The sequence below is a fragment of the Equus quagga genome, chromosome 4 (assembly GCF_021613505.1).
Source record: "Equus quagga isolate Etosha38 chromosome 4, UCLA_HA_Equagga_1.0, whole genome shotgun sequence".
NCBI lineage: Eukaryota > Metazoa > Chordata > Mammalia > Perissodactyla > Equidae > Equus > Equus quagga.
This window is the reverse complement of record NC_060270.1, coordinates 108,269,260-108,292,311: the sequence shown is the minus strand read 5'-3', so window position 1 is coordinate 108,292,311 and position 23,052 is coordinate 108,269,260. Positions and strand designations below refer to the sequence as shown.

General features: G+C 43.2%; 1 protein-coding gene across 3 annotated transcripts in view; it reads left to right on the top strand.

Annotated features, from left to right (window-relative positions):
- Positions 1-23,052, top strand: part of STK39 (serine/threonine kinase 39) — a 278,105-nt gene that overhangs the window by 71,157 nt on the left and 183,896 nt on the right. For all 3 annotated transcript variants that reach the window (XM_046659106.1, XM_046659105.1, XM_046659108.1), the window contains exons 4-5: positions 1,356-1,497; positions 2,940-2,995. In XM_046659106.1, coding sequence (XP_046515062.1) covers positions 1,356-1,497; positions 2,940-2,995 — 198 coding nt within the window. The remainder of the gene's footprint in view (positions 1-1,355; positions 1,498-2,939; positions 2,996-23,052) is intronic.

The window sequence follows — 23,052 nt, the reverse complement described above, 5'->3', positions numbered from 1 at the left end:
ACTGCTGCTTGGTTCTGCAGTGGCTGGTGCTGTGTCAATAAGAAGACCTTAACATAATCTCTTCCTGTGGGGTTCCACCAACTCTGAGGAAACGAGAAATCTTGGTGAGCTGGGGCCCTGGATAGCCCCAAATATTCTGTTCAAGCTGAGGACTTTATTTCCTCTCTTTATTTTTATCTGAGCCTTTTATAAGCTTGAGACTATCCCATCTCCTTTCCTGAGAACTTGATAGAAAATTTCATTGTCTTTTTAAAAGAATCTAATTTAGTCTCCCTGGGCTTTAGGTAAGAGGAACAGGTTTTAAACAGGTTTCCACAGGTGAGGAGAATGTGGGCAAATGTGGACTCTCGCTCAGTTTTCTTTCAGCAGGCCAGAAATGCATACATGCCTGTATGGTATAGCCTTAGAAGATAAAGATAAAATGTTTTTGGGAGTTTCGTTTTCTAAATGATCCAAAAATCCAAGAGTCAATGAGTAAGGAGGTGTTTCGTTTTTCTCTGAGGGGGAAAAGATTTGCATTTGTTTTCTTTAATATTTAGTCATATCCAGTCTTTTCAGGAGGGGTGGGTGCCTGGTCTGGTGCAGTAATACTGCATGGGGAAACTCAATCCTCTTAGTTACTCACAGAGGGCCTCGAGCCAAATGCAGGTCCTGAGGTAAGCCATTTGTTAACTTCTCAGAAATGTTGAACCCTCAGGTAATTACAGCTTTTAAAATGACCCAGAGATTTGGAATATTAATTAATATGTGTTGAAACATGAATTCACAGCGCCAAGGATACTAATCTGTTTATAGTAACAACGGGCTGTGTATTTATTTCATTGTTATAAAAGTGAGTACATGACGCATCAAGTAAATGAAAATAAAGATGGCCTAAAGTCACAGGAAGGACGTCTGGTTATAAGCAAGGATCTAGAGGCGCATGCTTTTTTTCTCGGCTCCTGCCTGTGCTCTAGACGTTAATGACGGTGTTCAGCAGTTCACTGCTGTCTTTTCTCCTGGCCTCCTGTTCCTCTTTTTCAGTTCAGACATCTGGAACCGTCTTTCGAGTCTGTAACCAATTGTATGTCTAGGGAAAAGGGACCAATCCTGAAATGGCCCTGACTAGTCTTCTGGTTCCTGAGCCAGAATCCTCTCCTTAAGTTCACACTGAAAGTGCTGTTATAAACTTGGACGTAGTGTTTCTGGTCATCCTGTGCCATGCAATTGTTTGTATGTCTTGGGAATATTTGTGTTAAATGAACAAAAAGCATGTTTTGCTGTTCCTGTTTAATTTCCTCAGTAGTGGAGCCCTATCTGGAAAGGTAGTGAAGGTGTCTACACAAACTTTTCAATTCTTCTGTCCGTCCCCTTAGGTTCAATGTTGGATATCATAAAATACATCGTCAACCGAGGAGAACACAAGAACGGGGTTCTGGAAGAGGCGATAATAGCAACAATTCTTAAAGAGGTTTTGGAAGGCTTAGACTATCTGCACAGAAATGGTCAGATTCACAGGTATGATTTCTGCAGAGATGTTTAAATTCAGCTGTTTGTATCTTTAGTCCTAGTTTGTAAAGTATATTAAGGAAATACATATCGCAGGTAGGTATCAACATTATTTCTAACTTAGGCCGAATAGATGGGGAAAAAGTACTTAAGGAAGAAACAAGACAATAAATTTTGATGAATTATATTGGTATCCTCAGGATTGGTTTATCTGCTTTCATTGAAATAAGAACAGAATATAAAAGTACTGAGTGGGCTCATTAAAGAAGTCAGTGAACATACTACTCTTGAAGTGTGCTCAGTCGAACTGGATAGCATCTCTAAACGTCTAGTACAGGCAGAACTGTTCCAAACATCGTAATAGGTTAATGATTTTTGACATGAGGTGAGAGGGAAGGAGGAGGCACTAAGTTCATCTTCTTTTATGACATAAAATGCTACTTCCTTAAATAGCCAAACAGCATAGAATATGAGTGCTTGATGTTTCAAATGGGTTAGTACTACTTGGGCTTTTAGGAATAGTTGCAAATAAATAACCATTTACTAGTAAAACTAATATTGTATAAGTGAGGTATATACTAAATGATATCTACTATATATTTCAATAATTAGAAAAAATATTCCTTTAGAAATCAAACTTATAAATTGTCATTTTTCTTTTTTTCTTTCTTTCTTTTTTTTTTACTGAGGAAGATTGGCCCTGAGCTAATATCTGTTGCCAATCTTCCTCTTTTTGCTTGAGAAAGATTTGCCCTAAGTTAACATCTGTTGCCAATCTTCCTCTATTTTGTATGTGGGTCACTGCCGTAGCATGGCAGCTACCAAGTGGTGTAGGTCCATTCCTGGGAATGGAACCTGGGCTCCTGAAGCAGAGCGCACCGAACTCAACCACTAGGCCACTGGGTCAGCTCCATCATTTTTCTCTTTTAAATAGTAAGACTTCTATAGAGTGAAGAAATGTGCTATAGAATATCATAATTAGTGTTTATAATTAGTATCTCCCCAGAGCAGAGACTGAGCAAATCCATTGTTTACGAGGCTGATAGAACTAATTTGGAATCGCACCGCAGGCAAATTTAAGTGGAAGTAGAACAGCTTTACATGGAGTGGGCTTTAACTCTTAATAAAGTGATGATGTTGCGAGTTGATGGATAATCTCTAACTCTGTAAGATAAACTAAAGAATCTACTCACTAGTGATTTAAGTAAAGCTGGATGATGATTTCACATAAAATATTTGTTACCTAAATCCTAACCACCCCCTAGGAGCAAACTATAAAGTCACAGTGGACCCTTGTAACTTTCAAAACCTGTGATGAAACTTTAATTTTATAAAATAGTAATTATGTCAAACCAGCTGCATTATATGATGTGTTTTAAAATCTTCCTGGGTGAATTAATGTAATATAGTGTCTATACGCCACAATTCATTCTCCATTTTTTTTCTCATAGAGATTTGAAAGCTGGTAATATCCTTCTGGGCGAGGATGGTTCGGTACAAATAGCAGGTAAAGCTGATAAAGATAAAATTCTTTGCTTGTTTACGGAAGTGTTGCAGAATCGTTCCTAAGAAATGAATAAATGCGTGTAATCTGTTTTAAGAATGCATCTGGGCTGCCCCGTTAGAGAATATTTGGGTCTGAGGCAGAACATTTTTCCTCTTGTTTTGATAGGTCTTTGTTAGATCATCCTATAAATAATGCTATTTTAGTACATAGCCTTTTGATGAAGAGCAATTTTACTTTTAATTTTATTATATTTTCCACCTTTCACATTGAATAATGGCGATATTTATATAACTGCAAGAAAAGCACTTTTGCGAGTTTTTGGATGAGTTTGAAAGTTTAAAGCATTGTACACATTAATTCAAAACCTTTATCTCTGAAGAGGTGGCTGAAAGGATAGTGGACTCTTAGAAGCTAGGGCTTATTTTGCTCTTCAATCTGACCCTACGTGGCTGTTTCTTGACAGATGGTGGGCGTGCCGATGCAGGATGGTTGCTGAGTGAATGCATCCTTCTATGTGCAGAACCTCTCATTCTGTTCTTGCTTCTAGAGTTCCTGAAAGGCCTGGGATAAAACGTAGCCATGTCCACGTGAACTCTTGTTTTAACCCATGTCCGTGAAGGTCTGTCTCAGCAATGCTCAGCCATCACTGCTTTTGACATTTTTGGCTGGACAGTCCTTCCCTGTCCTGGACTGTTCCTGTCATTGCAGGGCGTGTAGGCTTCTGGCTTCCAGGCATTAAATATAAATAGCAGCATGTCCTAGCAACATCCTTGGTGAGAATCTCTGGTCTTGCTTCTGTTGTTGAGGCGTGTTGAAGTTTGCCCCAAATGTTTAATTAGCCACGTCTGCTGCTTTTTTGAGTTGGAGTGGAAGAGTCTTCTCTTCTAGCATAATTCTAAGGTTTTTGCATATCTAGTTATTAGACCAAAGTTATCAAAGTCCTTGCTCCCAGTCTTGTTTCTAGACAAATCGGAGGACCTAGGGTTATTATTAGAAATGCGGGAGTTCAGCAGAAACCAAACACACCCCCAACACAAAGGATAAGCCTTGAGTCATCTCTTTGATTCATCGTTTGCCCCTTTCTAGGTGCCAGAGAACCTGTCAGGGAAGGCCCTGGCCTGTATGACGGGCACAGTGCTGACCTTAGGCTCTGTGTTCAGTTAGGTCCACATCGGGGGCTTTTACTTATTTATTTTTAAAAGAGAGAAAAGATGTTTTGAAAATACAAAAGGGAAACTGAGAATTTGTTTCAAAGCAAATGTTTCTTCCCTGGAGAACTAGTAATGAAAGTGTCATCTTTTCTTAGCTCTCCCCTTTGAAAAGATAAATTTAGTCAAATACAGTCCTTGGTTTAAGACCCCTGGAGAGGCACTCTGTGTCTCAGTTAAGCACAAAGGCTTTGGAATCAAACAGGCCTGATTTAATACCCACTGTGCAACTTGGGGCAAGTTATTGCCTCTCTAAGCCTCAATTTCCCCACCTGTGAGATGGTGATGATAATGCCTGTCATTCAGGAAGACGCAGATTTCCTGTGCAGCTGCTGAAACTGAAGATGCAGGCCCCTGTAAGAGCAGTGTGTCTCCAGGAGGAGCAGAGTGTTGCACGTGGAGAGAAGCCAGTTTGCAATCAGGAGGTATTTCTATGTAGGCATTTTTGTTAAATTGTCTGAAAAGATCCTAGAAGAAAGGACCTTAATCTTTAAGACTCCAGTGAATTGAAATGAATTTTTAATTTTAAAGAAATACACACATACTTAATTTTATATGCATAATTCTGTATTCGAACTTAACCACTCGGCCACGGGGCCAGCCCCCCCTGTATTTTATTTTTTAAAGAGGATCTTCCAAATTGTGCAAGGTTCATGATCTGTGAAACCCGCTCCACCCCTGCTTATAAGGTTTTTGCAATAAGTAAACAAATGTCAGAGATACTTAGTTCAACCAAAAAAAATAAAGGGCAATAGATAGGAACAGATAGTATGTATAAGCTTATTTATTGGAGCATTCTTTGTGATAGCAAAAGACTATCCCGGTTAAATATGGTATATGGTATATGTTATATCGGCATTATGGAACACTCACCAGCTGTAAGGGAGAACGGAGAGCTCTCTATGCACTGACCTGAAAAAAATTCCCCATGCTACGTGGTTAAGTGAATACAACAAAGTGAAATGCAATGTATATAATATGCCACCTTTTGTGGAAGAAATGGGGATAAATAAGAATATCTCTCTATATTTTTACAAAGAAACACTAGAAGCATAATGGGCAGTGGGGACTGCTTAGTGTGTACCTCTTATAACATTTTGAATTTCGAACCGTGTAGAGGTGTGACCTATTAGAACAAGTGAAAGGAAATGACTCAACAACCTTAATAAAGTCTCAATAAGTCAAAGCCATTTTTAAACCTTTTATTATGAAAATTTTCAAACATAGCCCAAAGTACAGAAGAGTAGGAAGAACCCTCTTGTACCTGTCACCTGGCTTCGGTAATTATCATTCTTGGCCATTCTTGGTTCATCTATCTTCCCACTCCCTACTTTGGTGGCTTTTATCATTATTAATGCTGAATTTTGCTCTTGAGCCATCTAAGTTAGCTCCTTATGTGTGCATCTCTTGTCCTTACTCTAGAGAGTGGTCTTTATACCCTAGGCTAGGGGCATTCTGAAGAACATACTTCAACTAAGCAAGTGACAACAGAAACAATTCATAGACAAAAGCTTCAAACCGTCCAGCACCAGCGTAGTCTAGTTGTTAAGAGTACAGGGTCTGGGATCCACTGGCTTGGTTGAAATTCCCAGGTCACCACTCAAGCTCTGTGACCTTGGTTAAGTTTCTCACCCTCTTTAAGACTCAATTTCCTTAAGGGGAATATAATCCACCTCATCTTTTTTTGTGAAATCAAATGAAACTCTTCGTCTTTAGTGATCTTAACAGTGGGTAGCACATAACAGTCATGCGGTAAATATCTACAGCTGCTGCTCCTTCTCATCCGACCATCATGACTATTACTACTGTTGCTGCTGTTACTACAACCAGGGTCACACTGACTCCTCCTTGCACTACCTGGAGAGCACATGTACCTTGGATTTGTCTTGCAAGAGCGTCCGGTCTGAGGGGCTTTATGAGTTAGAAAAAGGTAATGGTTATTAATTATGGAACTTGGAAGTTAACATGTCATTAATCGTGCTCTACGCTGATGAGGAAGTGCAGCTAATTTTCTCTGTTTTGTGACGGAATGATATTTCTCACTGAAAGGGTCAAAACATCAGTGATCTGCCTTTGAAATGCGAAGGCAGCTCAGCCCCTGCCTCATTCTGCCTCTTGTTTCTCTGCCAGTCACTTCGTCCAGTCATTCTTGTCAGATTAATGATCCGAGCTGCTCCTCTGGGCCTTCTGGAGCACATTGTCCTTTTTGTTTTTTTTCTTAGTTGGGATCCCCTGAGGTAAGATTTCCTGACTTTTTCTCTTTCTCAGAGGCCTTTGGGTTTTTTCCTCTCTGTGGGTGGTGGTGTTGAGTGTAACCCAGCACACACTTGCATGTGGGGCTGCTGGGTTCAGAAGGGCACACGCAGAAAGCCACCACCTGGTTGCTGTGGGGATTAAATGAGTCAGTGTGTAAAGCACTTAGAACACTGCCTGGCACGTAGTGAGGACTCTGTGTGCAGCCGTTCTGGGTTTTCCTTGATATCCTTTCTGTGTGTGTGACTTCATGCTTGTGTGATAACACAAACTGGAATGCCATTCCCCGGATGTATAATGGGGGGTGGGGTGAACAGGCATTTAAATGTGCACTTTCTACATCTCTGGTTAGCTTGCTAGACTTCACATTTAATTTTCTCTACATTCTCTGACCTGAGCACAACATTGAATTCATACAATATTTAAAATTAAATTTTTTTTTTTTGGTTTTAACTATGAAATAAGATTGTTGCCTTAAAAAACATTGATATTTCCTTGGAACAGGTAGATGCTGCTTCTATCCTTATTTTAGGAGTTTGACTTTCTTGGTCAGGCAGTTGATTGGTCACTGCCTGAACAAAAACTAGGACCAGGAGTCTTGGGTCTTTTGCTGGCATCTTTGTCTGGTGGGTGAAGTAGGGGAGGACGGTGAGAGAATCGAAATCCGTCTTAGCAACAGCAGAGCCAGACAATCTCTTTTTGTTGCTACCTATTATATTTGGACAAATAATACATTGCTTTGCTCAGACAGTCTGTGCCCTCTTCCCTTTTACTTCTTTATGCTTTTTAGGCCCTGTTTTTTGAAATAAAAGTTAAGCAGGGGAGAAGTTTATATTTCTTTGAATGCAATGTTTATTTGTTTACCTTGAGAGTATTATGAACATTGTTTTTAAAAATAGAATTGCTATTCTAATAGAAAACTTTATTTTTCTTAAAAAACTCACTCTACCCCATAAATATATATTTTCTTTCTCAGAACTTATTAGCAAAGGGGAAAATTTAGGGGCCTTGTTCAGACCACGAGAAACTCTCGCCTTATTATGCAGCCAACAAGTGCGGTGAATACAGCTAAGATGTTTGGTTCTGTTTCCAACAGTGCAAATTCTGCGGGGATTATATACGTTTCTCTTGACTGTGGATATAAAATCAGTAACTAATATGAATTGAGTGCTTCCTATGGGCCAGGCTGGTTTCCACATGCTGAGCGCATTGTGACCCATTCAGTCCTCACCACAGCCCCATGGGGAAGGTGCCATTTTATGTCCATTTTACAAATGAGAAACTAAGGTGCAGAGAGAGGAAGTAAGTGGCCCGGATCACATATAGGCTAAGCGGTGGAGTCAGGCTTCAGATTTGGGCAGTCTGGCTCCAGAGCCTGTGACTCCACGTCTATGGGATTTCCAGGGAGAGCATCCTAAATCTGGATTTAAATGATCTGTTTCTGATGGAAGACCAACAGCAGTCACCAGCTCTCTGACATCCCTGCCTAAGCGGATTCCATTTTGGGCCAGGGAACGTATTCAGCACCTTTTTCCTTCTTGCTCCTTCAAGTTGAGACAGCATCACTGGCCCAGTTTTAGGGGACAGGAGAAGCAATCATCGTAGGCTTCATTTGGTGCAGGATTAAGCACAGTAGTGAAACCACATTCTTTTCCGATTGGGAAGCCTCAGATTTGATGTAGTGAATTAAAACCTGAGGACTGCCTACTCGGGTTTAAAAGAAAATGCTGTGGGGCCGGCCCCATGGCCAAGTGGTTAGGTTCGCGTACTCCGCTTTGGCGGCCCAGGGTTTCACTGGTTCTGATCCTGAGCGCAGACATGGCACCACTCATTAGGCCATGCTGAGGCGGAGTCCCACATAGCACAACCAGAAGGATCTACAACTAGAATATGCAACTGTGTATGGGGGGCTTTGGAGAGAAGGAGGGAAAAAAAAGAAGAAGATCGGCAACAGATGTTAGCTCAGGTGCCCGTCTTTAAAAAAAGAAAAGAAAATGCTTTACTTCTTATTGTATCTTCTGTGCTCAGTGAACTTGTGTGTGTGACTTCCTGATAATAAACTTGGATAGGATGCCTTGGTGAGTACAATAGTTTTTGCTGCAATATGTGGTAGAGGGAGTGGCTATTTGAAAGTCATACTCTTCCCACGGCCTAGCATTTTATTTTCCAATTTGATGCTCTGTCATATTGTCAGGAAGAGCTTAGTGCTTTGTCTGGCAAGTGACTAAGCCTGTTTGTCCGGAATTAATGAGAGACACTATTCTAAGCAGACAGAAATTCATATAAAACTGGTCCCTTTGGGGTGGTCACTACAAGTACATTTATCTTAGTATTCTTTTAAATAGTGACTGGCCTTAATGTACTTGAAAAACTTGACTTAAAAACATTTGGTTTCTGAAGAACTTTCTAGAAGCATGCTACTGCATTATATAAGGCAGCTTTCATGCCCATTTTCACTTACTTTTGCTTTTTAGGTGTGTGTGTATGTGTGTGAACGTGAATTTCCCATCCCTAGTGTTTCATAACAGAAATCAAATCTGGTATTGAGCTAAGGCAGCCCAGAACTCTAGGAAGTTATCATCACATTATCTCAGTGTATGTGAACCCATCCAAATTAAGCTAGTGCCCTAGACTTTTCACTGTCTAAGGCATACTGGTATGACGCTGGGTAGCATCTCTGTCTTCTGAGAGGGAGATTTTATCCTTAGCCTTTGAATACATTTGCAGCTTCAGTCTGCATCTTGAATACTGAAAACTCTGGACTAAAACATGCAACTAGACTTAACTAGACTTGACTTGCTCAGATAGTATTTTCAAAGAGCCAGAGGAAGGTGTGCAAGGTGGTTTTTATAGCCGTAGCTACTAGGTTCTTTCCTTGTCCTTCCGTGTTCTTTGGTTTTGGTAAAGTGCACTTTCGTGGGGGGAAAAGGAGTATTTCTTTCTTGTAGGAAAGAGAGGCTGCTGCTGCGAGCAAAGTAATATGGGCTCCCTGTGTGCGCCCAGGGCAGCCTCTGATTAGAATCAGAAAGCCTGGAAAGCCCCTGAGGTGTCTGAATCAGGAAATGATGATGTCATCGATTTATGAGTGCCATGGCCTCGAGCTTGCGCTCTGACACCACACTGCTGTGGGTCGAATCCTGGCGCTGCTCCTAGCCCTGTAGCCGACTTATTTAACCTCTCTGCCCCTCAGTTTCCACATCTATGCTACTGGAAAATACAAGAGGGTTAAAGGGGTTAACACACATTCCTTTTTAGAATTAGTTAGCTCGTATTGCTTTTGTATTGAAATGGGGTGGTGGCCTTTCATTATTTAGGGTGTCATTATTAGCAGGTGGTTGAGGAGGCAATGCTGTAGGCCCCCACATCTGACCTCCTGCCATATCATTTTCCCTCTTTCTTTATCCCGTTAATTTCCCCAATATCACTAGGTGAAAAATCTGCCATGTAAATCTGACCATATACTTCTGTTACATAAAATTTAAGACTGTTGCTGATGGGGTAAAGCCCCAGCTCCCTGGTATGGCATGTGCAGTCCTGCCTGTTTCTCCAGTCTCATCCACCAGTGCTTTTCTGCTTCACTTCTTCGCGATCCCCCTTTTTACCTGGTTCACTTCTTTTTCATGACTCAGTTCAGGGCATTCTTTCCCTGAGGAACCTTTTCTCATCCTTTCCTGTACCCCCCACCCTCAGGGCACCCTACTCTGGTGGTTTGAAAGTGCCCTACCCTCACTCCAACCAGGTAGTGTATGGCACGGTACTGAAATTAGGTCTCTACGTGCCTCTCTTCCCTCCAGACCTTATTCTTATCAGCGGTAGAAAACGCTTTTCATCTCAACACCCCCAGTAGTGCCTGACACATGGCAGGTGTTCACGAACTTTTGGCCGGCGTGATCTGAGCTGTCTCACCAGACTCTGCATGGGCACGCGCTTGTCGCTGGTAGAGGGTGCATCTGTAAGGCAAAGCTGAAAGTCCAAGCAAGTAAGAATATATCAGCTTGACAGAGAGGGAGATGAAAATATTTAAAATATTTAGGTGCATATACTAGTCCCTATTTTTAAGGCTGAAAATACTTTTTTAACAAACGTTTTTCAGCTTTGATTTTAGGCAAGCTCTACCTTAGCCGGCTAGCAATGAAACGATTGGTAAGGGAGAATGGAGCAGAGCACAGGAATTAAGAGACATTGGGCACACTCAGAAAACATAGTGTGAGTGCACGTTGAAATCACTGGGGAGTGTAAAGGGCTTTATAGTGAACCAAAGTATGCGTTTTGAGTTTCAGAAAGTTTATGATTATGTGAATTATGGTTTAACAAATTATGCCAAAATCCTCATATGTTCATATTTTTTTTTTGGTTTAAGTAAATAGGGACAGCAAATTAATGTGACTCCCTGAATTTTGGGATCTTGACAAATGGGAACATTTGGTGAAACCTCTAGCATGAACCAAGAATGCAATCAATTCTGGAAACTTAGTTTTCCGTTCCATCTGTACACCATCGGTGAGAAATACTTGGGGAGATTTTAAGCAGCTTCCCATCCTTGAACAGCTGCTAGCAGTTGTTTGAGCAACAACTCAAGGAAGTCTTACTGGGTCAGCCCAATGGGGGAGAATCGCTTTGCTCTGCTCTCCTGCTGGAATTTTTCCTCAGCTGTGCAAGTTTAGCTGCACTGGGAACTGGCTCGAGCATCAAGGAAGAGTGTCTAGGAGGACATGAGGCAGATGGGCCTCCGTCTTTCTTCTCTCTCCCTCCCTCCTTCCCTCCTCTCCCTCCATTCTTCCCTCCCTCCCTCCCTCCCTCCCTCCCCCCCTTCATTTCTTCCTTCCTGCCTTTAAGGGCCAGCAGCATCATTATTAAATTACATTTTATATATTACCACAAGCTGCTGAGGTCTGGGGAAAACAAGAGTTCTTACACTGAGAGCAGAGCAGTTCTACTCAGTTTTTGCTGGATCTTTTTTTGATTTATTTTTCTGTTTCCTGGAACCTCTGTTTGTTATAACAAAAAATGGTCCTTCTCTGGTGAAAAGGTGAACATTCATTGTTTGGGTTCAATGCATCTGAAGTGCTTTGTTGACAGATATTTAGTGAGCATCTACTGTGTCCTAGGCACAGTCCTCTGAGCTGGTGTGGGGGTAAGCAACTGAGACATTGTGTCTGCTGTCAGGGAGCTTACAGCTCAGGTGAAATGGACATTAAACAGTTAGCTATAAAATTTAATTTAAAAAGTTCCTAAGTAGAAAGAAATGCATATACCTGAGGAATCTAAGTTAGCCACATTAGGTCTAGTTTAGTAGGTTGTCCTAGGGATAAATCTTAAATATGTATTATAAATATGAATGATTTGGGAATAGGCGTTTTTGATCAATAATGTAACTTACTGCATATATATATATGGATTAGAGATTTTTAGGAAATTTAAATAGAGTTAACATGTATTTATACTCTATGGGATATAGTTTAATGCTTAATTTCACAGAGTCCACTTGATGACACAGTAACCAAGCTTTACCCACTCCCTGGGTCGCTAATTTACCCCATGCCCTCTGTCAAGTTCTTTGCTGGCCGTAGTTTCTCTCACCTATAAAATGAGGTTCTTGGGCTGTCAAGTTTCCTTTCAACTCTAAAAATTGTATAATTTTTTGGTGAGGAAGATTCACTCTGAGCTAATGTCTGTTGCCAATCATCCTCTTTTTTTTTTGCTTCAGGAAGATTAGCCCTGAGCTAACGTCTGTGCCAGTCTTCCTCTATTTTGTATGTGGGCTGCTGCCACAACATGGCTTGACAAGTGGTGTAGGTCTGCACCCGGGATCTGAACCTGGGAACCCAGGCTGCCAAAGCAAAGCGTGCCAAACTTAACTGCTATGCCATGGGGCCAGCCCCTTCCCCGCTTCTTTTAATGGCAGCTCCATCCTTCTATTGAATGGGCCAGAAATCTGATGTTCCTTGAGCCTTCTCTTTCTCTCATATCCTATGTCCTGTCCAGTTTGTCAGCAAATCCTATTGTTCACCATGTCTCACCACCCCTGTGGTCATCCTGGTCCCAGCCACCATCAGCTCTTGCTTGATTATGGCAGCCTCCTAAGAGGTCCTCTTCTTCTGCCCTTGCCACTCTGTGCTCAGTTCTCCACACGGCACCCAGAGTGATGCCTTTAAACAAAGTTGGCTTGTGTCATGCCTTTATTTAAAACCCTCCAATTCCTCCCCATCTCAGAGTGAAGTCACAATCATTGTGCTGACCCACTGGGCCTTAGAAAATCTGGCTTCTTATTGTTTTCTTGACCTCATCTACTACTTCTTCCTGTCCCTCACTCCAGTCCAGTCAAACTGGCCTCCTTGCCATGCATGCTCCTGCCTCAGGACCTTTGCATTGGCCACTCCCTCTATGTGGAACACTCTTTGCAGTACCTCCTTCAGGTCTTGGCTCCAGTGTCACATCAGTGAGGCTTCCAAGGCCATCCTGTTGTAAACTGCCTACTCCCTATCCTATCCTATGGTAAATTGCAGCCCCCCGCCCCATACTCCATCTCCCCTGATCTGCTTCTCTTGTTGTAGCCATCAATGAGCTCTATGTTAGGGGTTCTCAAGGTGTGTGTTCCTAGACCAGCAGCATCACCATCACCTTGAGAACCTGATAAAAATGCAAATTCTTGTGCTCTTCCACCCCCGACCTGCTGCCTCAGAAACTCTGTTGTGGGGCCCAGCAATCCATATTTTAAGAAGTCCGCTAGTGCTGCTGATGCACGCTAAAGTCTGAGAACCACTGCTGTATGTTGTACTTCGTAATTTTGTTTGTCATCTGTATTTACCTCACCTCCCCACCCCTGCCCCAACTGGAAGGTCAGCTCTGTGATGTCAGGACTTTCTGCTTCATAGTCCCAGTGCTAAGAACTGGGCGTGGCACTTAGTAAGAGCTCAGTAAGTAGTTGTTGAATGAATTAATGAACATATAGCTGTGTAGTAAATTGAGATTAACAGAACACTGAGCAGCAGAGTTTAATGTATGAGCCTCATATTTTAGTGACTCTTCAGTGTTGAGTTTTAAATGTGAGGTTTTCTTTATTGCAGATTAAAAAAATCTGCACATTCTTTGAAGATTGGGTTAGCCCCAACTAATCCTTCCCCAGACTTTGTGGAAGCGATGTAAATTGTTGCTTTAAATACCTGTGGCAACTAGAATTGTGCTGTTTTAATCATCTCCCATAGGGACCATCTCTTTAGAAGTGTACAGATGGGTCATTCTGGTTTAATGGAGGCTTCTGATAGCAGAGTTGGTTGAGTGGAGATTTGTATGAAAAAGACCACCTGCAGGTATATGAATATTGCATTGGAAATTTAGACTTATTAATATTTGATCTAAGTTGCTTGTGCCGGTCTGTGCGGGTATGGCCAGCGGGAGCCCCCATTGATTGTGGAGTATGCCTTTGGCATAGGAAATGATAATACCTGTAAATATGCTTACCCACTCTGCTCTCCTTACAACAGCTCTGTCAGGTGCAGCAGAGTAGGTGTTAGAGATGAGGGGACTGAAGGCTGCGGAGCGATTGTGGACTTGGTTAAGGTCATCCTGGAGGTCATAAAAACCATCAACGTCGGATCTCCCGACTTCACTTTCAGTCCTTGGCTCACTTCCTAGCCATTAGGCTCCGTGGTGGGGAGCTGGTTTGCCTTTTGACTCTATGCCTTCTGACAGTTGGGCTGCCCTGGGCTCAGGTTTTTCAGCTGTAAAATAAAGAAGGTTGACAAGATGCTCTCCAAGGACCTATCTTGCATCAAAATGTTTGAGTGATCCTTTGTTAGCCTGATTCACTACATTCTCCATCTTATTGAAAGCATTCAAGTCAGAGATGGTCTTGGGCGTGGAGGGGAGAGTAAGCCAAGTGTCTGTCCTGTGGCTGCTTTTGCCAGAGTATCTTTAAAAATATCCCTCCCACCCCCCCACCTGGGAGCCAGGGAAGAATGGGATTTGTGATTTGGGGATTATCTGTGGTTTTCCTTTGTTCACTGTAATTATCATCTTTGAGAGAAAGGTGACCACTAGTGAGTTCTTGATTATGTCTGTCGTTGGACTTGAGAAGGCTGGCTCTTGCCTTGTACCTTCAGCACAGCTGGCCTGGGATTACTGCACCAGCCTTCCTTACGCCCCTTCCCTTCTGCTACTGCCCCACCAGGTGTGGCCTCTGGCTCCACTTCTTGTGGGAAATTCGCCTGCTTTCGGGAAGTGTTCTGTGGCTCTGACATAGATGGGCAGATTATCTGCGGTTTGCTATTATCTTAAACTAGCGCTCTCCTTCACACTGTGGTTAATTGGCTGGATTAGTCAACTGAACCGTGAGCCAAACGTGAATTGACAACAACCACCACTTACTTTTCTTTTCGTCCCATTTAAGCCTGTGTTGTCTTGAGGGTGAGAATAGTTGAGGAATTGGGGAGGGCGTGGCAGCTTATGTAGCCTTGACTTTTTACCAAGAATCCTGCTGATTCTTGAATTTTTCTTGTAATTTGTCTATGTCGTTGTTAATTGATGTTGATTCAATGTATAAAGAACAAACAACTGCTATGAACTTCTTTCTTATAAGTAAAAATATGGCACACTTGAATGAAATCTGTCGATGGCAGTTTCGAGAGTCTGCCTGCATGAGATGCCAATCATGGGAAGTTTTGCTTTTTTTTTTTTTTATTTTGAAAGGTGAAGTTCTACATTTAGGGAATAAAAAGATGATGTCCTGTGATTTCTGTCCTTCTTTTGCTGTCGGAAAAGCCTGTGAAATTGTCATTCTCTGATGTTTCAAAAAAGGTCAGGACTGCCTGTCCCTCGTTAATAGATGGGAAACACGGATCTGTCCAGAGCAGCCGAGAAGTGATTCCTGAATTAAGGCACATCATGTTTTCTGACGGTGAATGCCTTGGACATCATGCTGTCAGTGAGTGGGGGCTGCAGCCTGTAGCACCAAACCAGGCCACTGAGCACCATTTGCTTGCAAGAAGGAATAAATAGAATTGAAAACCAGGAGTCTGATGGAGGGAAAGGAGAATTGATGGAGAGTGAGGTTTCAGAAAATTCTTTGGTTCTGTCTGGTCCATTTTGGGGTCCCCTACTCCTGAGCAGGTCAAGTGATGTGTCCCAATCTGTAGTGAAGTGGTGTGTGAGTAATTGATTACTGATAAGGTGATAACCTACTTATTATTGACTTGCTTAAAAGATGAGCGGATTCAGATTATCACTTCAATAATAGAATGATATCACCCCCACACAGTTGCATGTCTGGGGTTCTCCTGAGTGGGAGAGAAAGGAGTAGTGTTACAAACCTCTGTGCTGAGAGTGGTGCTTGCCTACAGCCTCTGTCTCTGTCTCCTCTGTGCCCTGGGGCCTCCAGGGAGCAACTGTTACTGGTAAACTGTTAATAAGTATCATGATTGTAAATTATTTTCATGTATGAAAAAAACCTTTTGTGCACATCTGAGTGTTCCCATAGAGGTATGCCATGTGTGTGAATGTGTTTGTCCTCTTGGCACGTTAGAATCACTGGGTGAGAAGTTCTGCGTAGGACTTGAGTTCTGTTTTTAGTTTGGCCTTTGTCCTTGCTGTATCACAAATCACGTGAATGTGCTCTGAACCTTCTTCCTGGTACTCTCTCTCCACTCCTGTGGTTCTCTGCATCTAAGAGGTGAAAGAGGGAAGCCGTGGAGTTGGCCGTTCTTTGAGGTCTTCGAGTCGTCCTGAATCGTGCCACAGCACCGATGGGAAGACAGTGCTCTCGAGCAGTGCTTCTCCGGCCTCACTGCGCGTCAAGTCAGCTGGGGCTCTTGCTGCAATGCGGATTCTGATTCCGTAGGTCTCGGGTGGGACCCAGGATCCTGCATTTCTCACAGGCTCCCAGGTGATGCTGGTTATTCTGGTCTTTACACCACTCTTTGAGTAGCAAGGGTCTAGACTAGAATGTTGAAGAGACTTCTCTCTCCTATTTTCCTAGAAGTGTATTGTTCTGTTTCTAGAAGGTTTATGTAAGTGTAGATGCAATGGAAACTACTGGCAACAAAGTGAATTAGACTCTTCTTGTATATGTTTTCTTTCCCTGTGCATTTATTTGTTTTGATTTGTGCCCCTGGCATTAAAAGCCACACTTAATACTGGAGCTGTTTAAAAACCCAAAATTGCACTGTGTGCTAAATTGTTTTCTTGCTGATTTTTACTAAGTCCTTTTGGGGAATGCAGCGACTTTGGCCTCTGACACAGTGGTTAACCCTTAGCAGTCAGGAAGTATGAAGAAACCTGGCTGGACTGGGGAGTGGCAGGGGACTGTAAGAGTTAAGAAGGCTTTGGGTACAAATAGCAGAGTGCCTGACTGGTGGGAGATTAAGCAAAACAGACATTTAATTTTCTCATATAACAGAAGTCTAGGGCATTCAGTTCCAGGGTTGGTGCAGAAGCCCAGGGATATCACAGAGGGCATGAGGTCTCTCCTACTCTCTATTCTGCACCTCAGTAATGTCAGGCAGCACCTGTCCCCATGGGCTTGCTCTTGCTCCCAGCATCACATGCTCACATGGCAGGGTCCCAGACAGGCAGGGGAGCCGGGGGCAAAGAGGCCTTGTAGGGTGGTTCTTGTATTCAGGTGGAAAGTTTCCCTACAAAATTCTGCACCATATTCCCGATGGGTCTCATGGGCCAGGACTAGGACAGACCCTCAGACTGTTCACTGGTGGGAGGAACCAAGCATCATGATTGGCTTAGATCAGTTCACTTAGTCCCCTGAGCCCTGGCAAACAAAATCTGGATTCTGGTAGAGAAGACAGGGTATGGGTGTTGGGTAGGCAGCCAACAGTGTGTGCTCCAGGAACCGAGATTGAGAATCTGCTATATATATTCTCAGCTCCCCCTCTTATAGCTTGTGAAACTGTTGCGCAAAGAAGTTAAGTAAATCAGCAGGGAGTGTAATTGGGATCACATGCAGGCCTGTTCCATTGCAAAGTGCTTCCTTGGAGTGGAAATGCGGCTCCTTCGTACTCACTGTGTCCTCCCCTTGGCATCTCTCCTCTTCCCTTTAGTTTCTGGGATCGTTGGTGAGAAACTCACTAGTAACGGTCAGGACCCCATGGTATGCCTCTGAACAGGGGCCACACATTCCACACCAAGAGTGTCACTATATGGCTGCTTGGTAGTTATGCACACATTCATGGCGCAATGAAATATCACTGTTAGAATAGTCAGAAAGCTATTACTGTGAGCAAAATGGCATTACTTCAAGAGGAAACAAGCCCAGTGAGTGTTGGTGGCTGCTGTCCTAGATGTCGCCATATCCTGACTTGGGCCCCTGGGCTCTGGGCTCTGCTTCTTGTTCTGGGTTTGCTGAATTCTGTTGAGCACAGCGCAGGTATCCACCTGGCATCCACCTGGAGGACTTAAGTGTCCCCTGTGCCACCTCCAGGTCAGTGTTGCCCCGTGCTTTCTCCTGCCTTGGTTTACAGGAATTCCCAGCAGGCATGAGGGACTGCCCTCCCCCTGTTTTCACTCAGGCTTGGCTCTTAGTGCCCAGAGGTCTGAAGACACGCTGAAGATGGCAAGACTCCAGGAGAGTGAAAAGGTGTTCCTATTTAATTTAAAAACACAAATAGAAAAACTGGTAGAAAAGGCTGGGTTTAACTATACAATAAAAAAAATAAAGTTGAGAAACAGTGATTTGGTCAGTTAGAGAAGCTAAAAGCCCTGTGCTAAATTGTGTGATAACTGGATAAGCATTGCAATCAGAACGACGCAATACTGGAAGCCTGTTGGCTTCCACATACATGACAAATTATGGCCGGGGATGGGCTGCCTTATTCTTCAAATGCCTTGTGGGGAGGGAGATTTTGACTAGAGAGTGCTGTGATCAGAACTGCCCTTCAGGAAGATTAATCTGGATGGAAGGAGGGGCCTGGATTGCCGTTGGAAGAGGCATGCCTCTGATTCTCTAAATGCTAAAGCTGTCATTTTCCCTGGTCTGTCTTTTCCTTCTCTCTCCAAGAGAATCAGGGGGAAAGGGCATCCAGGAATTGCCAGCAAGCAGAAGAGGACACCTTTAGTGCCAAGTGTAGTATATTGGGCATATTAGCATATTTCTTGTATTTGTGTTGTTTAGGGCATGTAATCATCACTTTATTTAAGTGAATATCATATTTTCACATGTTAGCTCTCACTGGAAGGCCAGGGTTGTGTCTGAATTAAAGCTCTGTAAGCCCCTTGGTGTCTAAACTCACAGTGTTTAGGCACTGTTGGGCACACTCCGTGCTTACTGGAGATCAGTTGGGTGCTGCTGCACCACTGACACACGTTCTATTATAAAAACAACATGGAAAGAATGAAATACACTGTTTAAAACAAAGCAACTTTCCATAGTCTGTTCCTAACAGAATTAAGAAAATATTTGCTTCTCTTTTATACCCATTATTACATAGTTTGCATAATTTAAATCATAATATACTTCTTCTTCTTCTTCTTTTTTTTTTTGCTGAGGAAGATTAGCTCTGAGCTAACATCTGTTGCCAATCTTCCTCTATTTTATATGTGGGTCGCTGCCACAGCATGGCTGATGAGTGGTGTAGGTCCATGCCCAGGAACCCGAGAACCCAGGCCGCTGAAGTGGAGCATGCCGAACTTCACCACCAGGCCACAGGGCCAGCCCCCATAATACACTTCTTTATATGCTTCTTCGTTCATCCAACATTGGTGGTACAACGTTTTAAGGAAACCTGTGGGACTCAGGAAGGCGGGATGCTGGCAGCCCTGGGAATGTTCCTGGTGTTTAGAAGTGCATTTCAAATTTGCCAGTAAAGTCCTGAGAGTCTCTCATGAGAAAAAAAACCTGGGAATCAAGCCAAATTATGAAGGGATTGTTTTTATGATATAAAAATGACATTTAGGATTAGCCAGAGAACCTCAAACTAGTTTTTCTGTGTTGGGTAATCACATCTTGATCTTTACTCAGGAGAAAGCTTAGGAGTTGTGGAGTATTAACCCCATTATTCCATTTTGCATTTCCTTTTCAGTACAGAAAAATACACCGAATTTTCCCAAAGTGGAGACCAAGGCTAAGTGGCCAAGTCCTCTGTGAAGGACTGTGGACTTTATTCCGACCCTCAGTGACTTGCTATGTGGTCTTTGGCAAGTCATTTAATCTTTTTTATTCCTTCCTCTTTTTCAATTTCAATATGCACTAAATCATCATGTTTTCTTAAGAATCTCTGTAATCCTTTTCATTTTCAGGGTGTCTGTTCAAATACAGGCCCTGCTGATTTTACTCCTGGGCTGTGGCCGGGGTCTTCCCTGCTTCTAGACTTTCTCCTTTCCTGAATACCCCTGCATAATTACTTTTCCAGTGGTGCAGGTGCTGATTGGATCAGGTACCACTTCCCTTACATGGTACTTAGACTCTGGTTGTGCTCCTCAACAATCTCAGTGCTTCCTCGCTTTTCTAGATCATGGCCTCTGGGGAAGAGAGGCTGCTATGGGGGAATCTCCACTGTCTCAGACTCTCAGCCCGCCTCTAGGAGGTCTGAGGGATCAGGATCTCCTGTAACCCATTTTGAGTTCATTTTAGGAAGCTCTAAACTATCAAATGTTGATTCCATTATTCTCTGGCCAAGTGTTGAATTGACCTAAGCCCATTTTTTTCTTGCACAACACAGGTTCCTTTTCAGGAATATTAATAGATGACGTAGATGTTTGAGGGAGGTTAAGGCTGGCTACTCACCCACAACATCACTTCCAAGGTTTTAAGGAAATCAAGTTTTAGACCAAATTTTGTCATTCATTACCAAGCAAGCCCCTGAAGAACACGATTTGTTCTGTAAGTGCAAGAAAAATCCTTGCTCTCTATCCTTCCGGGTGGATGAAAAATTCACTCGAAGCCAACATGCCAGGATTCCAGATACTCTTTTCGTTTACCCTTATTCCTGGCATCCAGAATCCAGCTAGACATGGAACTGGTTAGAGATTTAGCTTACACGTGAGCCTGGCTGGGTTCTTTCATTCTATTCATGCAAGAGTGGGGAGTAGATCTAAAATATCTTAGCCACTCTCCGTGTGCTGACTGCCTTTACTTTCACCAGTGAAAGCCCGTTTGTAACACGCATCATGCCTGTCAACAGGTCACTGTTTTCCCCAGTAATGACCCCTTTTGGGCATTCACCTGGCTCATACTTATCTATACTTAGAAACAGATAACAGAAATACTTCCAGCAGCTGCCTCTGGCATCCTGAATCAGATGCTGCTGGAACCTCCCAGCCCTGGGTGTTCTGGGTCAGCATGCTACTTGACCTCTTGGGTTGCAGGATCACAAATATAATATTGCATGGTGTATGATGGAGTATTTTAGGTAGATTTTAGACACCATAACAACATAGTTGGCAGACTAGTTTTGCAGGCTAAATCGGGCAGGCGGAATTGCTTTATTTTGCGTTTTCACTTTTTTTAAAAAATGAATTTGTTGCCAACAACAACAAAAAAGAGAGGTTTTGCATAAACATCTTGATGTTTGGCTTTCTCTGGGAAAACTGGGACATCTACAGAACCAGGTCCATATTCCTCTGTGGCAGCTTTCGTTTCCAACTGAATAGCAGAGGCCTGCTTTAGACCTGGCTGGGGAGGGCACTGAGGATGGGCTCCTGGGAAGGGGGCCGTGCCTCCTAATGTCTCCTGAGGCTGAGACTAAGTATCAGGGGCTCTTAATCACTGAGGTGGTGCTGTTAGTTTTCAGGGCCTCTTCCCTCCTTTATTTTCCTGCCTGGCCCCGGTAGGTGTCTGAATGTTTGACCCTGGCAGCTGTCAGACAGTTTTTCTTCTTCGCTCAACACTTGTACTTTGTTCTTGCTGTTTCTTTGTCTGGACCGTTGTTTCCTGTTAGTCTTGCGTGTCCACATCTTAACCTCAACTTCAGGGCCCACTTGGATGCAGAGTCTTCCAGGGCTGTTACGCTCCTAGCTCTTCTGCTTCCCTACAGACAGCATAGCACAGCCTTTGATGTCACACATTGTTCTGGTGTTTATCATTTCATGTCCTCTCACTCACTCCTAGATGGTCATATTCTTAAGGTCAGGAAACATCTTTCTCATGTATCTTTTTTTTTTTGTTGGGGGGGGAGGAAGATTGGCCCTGAGTTAACATCCATTGCCAATCCTCCTCTTTTTGCTGAGGAAGATTGTCTCTGAGCTAACATCTGTGCCAATCTTCCTCTATTTTGTGTGTGGGTTGCTGCCACAGCATGGCTTGATAAGTGGTATGTAGGTCTCTGCCCGGGATCTGAACCCACAAACCCCGGGCTGCTGAAGCAGAGTGTGTAAACTTAAAACACTACGCCACTGGGCCGGCCCCCTTTCTCATGTTTTTTATTTACCATTGTAAGAATGTTAATGCTTAGCCCAGTTGCCTTGCTTTTTAAAGGCAGAGAAAAGTAGTTTATTGATCTACCTAACAATTACTGTAAAGCATATCTATACATGGTGAGAAGAAGTAGGAGAGTTTTATCAATATGAAAGTAATACAAAAATAGGTGTAACCAGGAAGCCTGTTGAGGAAACTGAGGCACAGAAAGGTTAAATGCCTTGCTGGAGTCCCATGGTTGGGGAGTAGCCTTGTCTTTGGCCTAACCACTGGACCACCCGTCCCTTGCCTGTTAGGGCTGTGCTGTTTCCTGGAGTATTTACCACTTTCCACATCAGGTATCTACACTCTAGAATCCTGTAGATCTTCCTCAAGGCTTAGTATTCACTTATCAAAATAAGACAATTCCCGAAGTTACGTAGATCATACACCACAGATTAGGCAAAGGTGATGGATGCATATGAAGTTAACCACACCCTAACACAAAGGCAGCTGTGAAAAAGCCCCAAGGCACCAAGAGTCAGGATGCCAAGGATGCTTGCGTCCTTAATAAGGACAAGCAGAAGGTCCTCTGCTGATGGTCCTTCCCTCAGTGGAGGGAATGATGTCCCTGGACAACGACACAGCATGGGGTACCAAGGCAACACTGGTGAGGGCAAGGATGGTGATGGATTCAGGGAGAAAAAGTAAGTAATTTAGCGGGGCTGGAGCTCAAGGTCTGAATTTGGGAGTAGTGATAAATGAAGGGGGAGAAGGAGGGGAGTCAGATGTGTAGGTTATGCTGAGGGACTTTGACTTTATCCTGGGGGAGCAGGGAACCTTTGAAGACTTGTAGAAGAGTCAGACCTGTGACATAGCAAGGCCCGGTTGCTGGAGCGCGGACCTGGAGAAAGAGGAGGGTGATGACTTAGGAGCTGCCCCAGGAATTTTGGCTGAAACCCAGGCCGTGGTAGTGGGGAAGGAGAGAAGTAGATGGATTCAGAAGATGTGAGCGCCTTTTAGTTACTAGGATGACAGCATTCTTTCTGGTTTGAGATGCATTTATTCCCGGAGGCGGGAAGATGGGCTGGCTAACGTTATGTGTAGCCTTTGATTCCATGTTTCCAGAGAAATATTCATGGTTTCTGACCAAAGTGTGTCTGGCTCCACTCCCTTTGGCTGTATAGATGTACCCGTAGGAAACAAGGACGCTTTTCACTGTTATTGCCCCGCCACGTCATTCTCACTGTCATATGTAA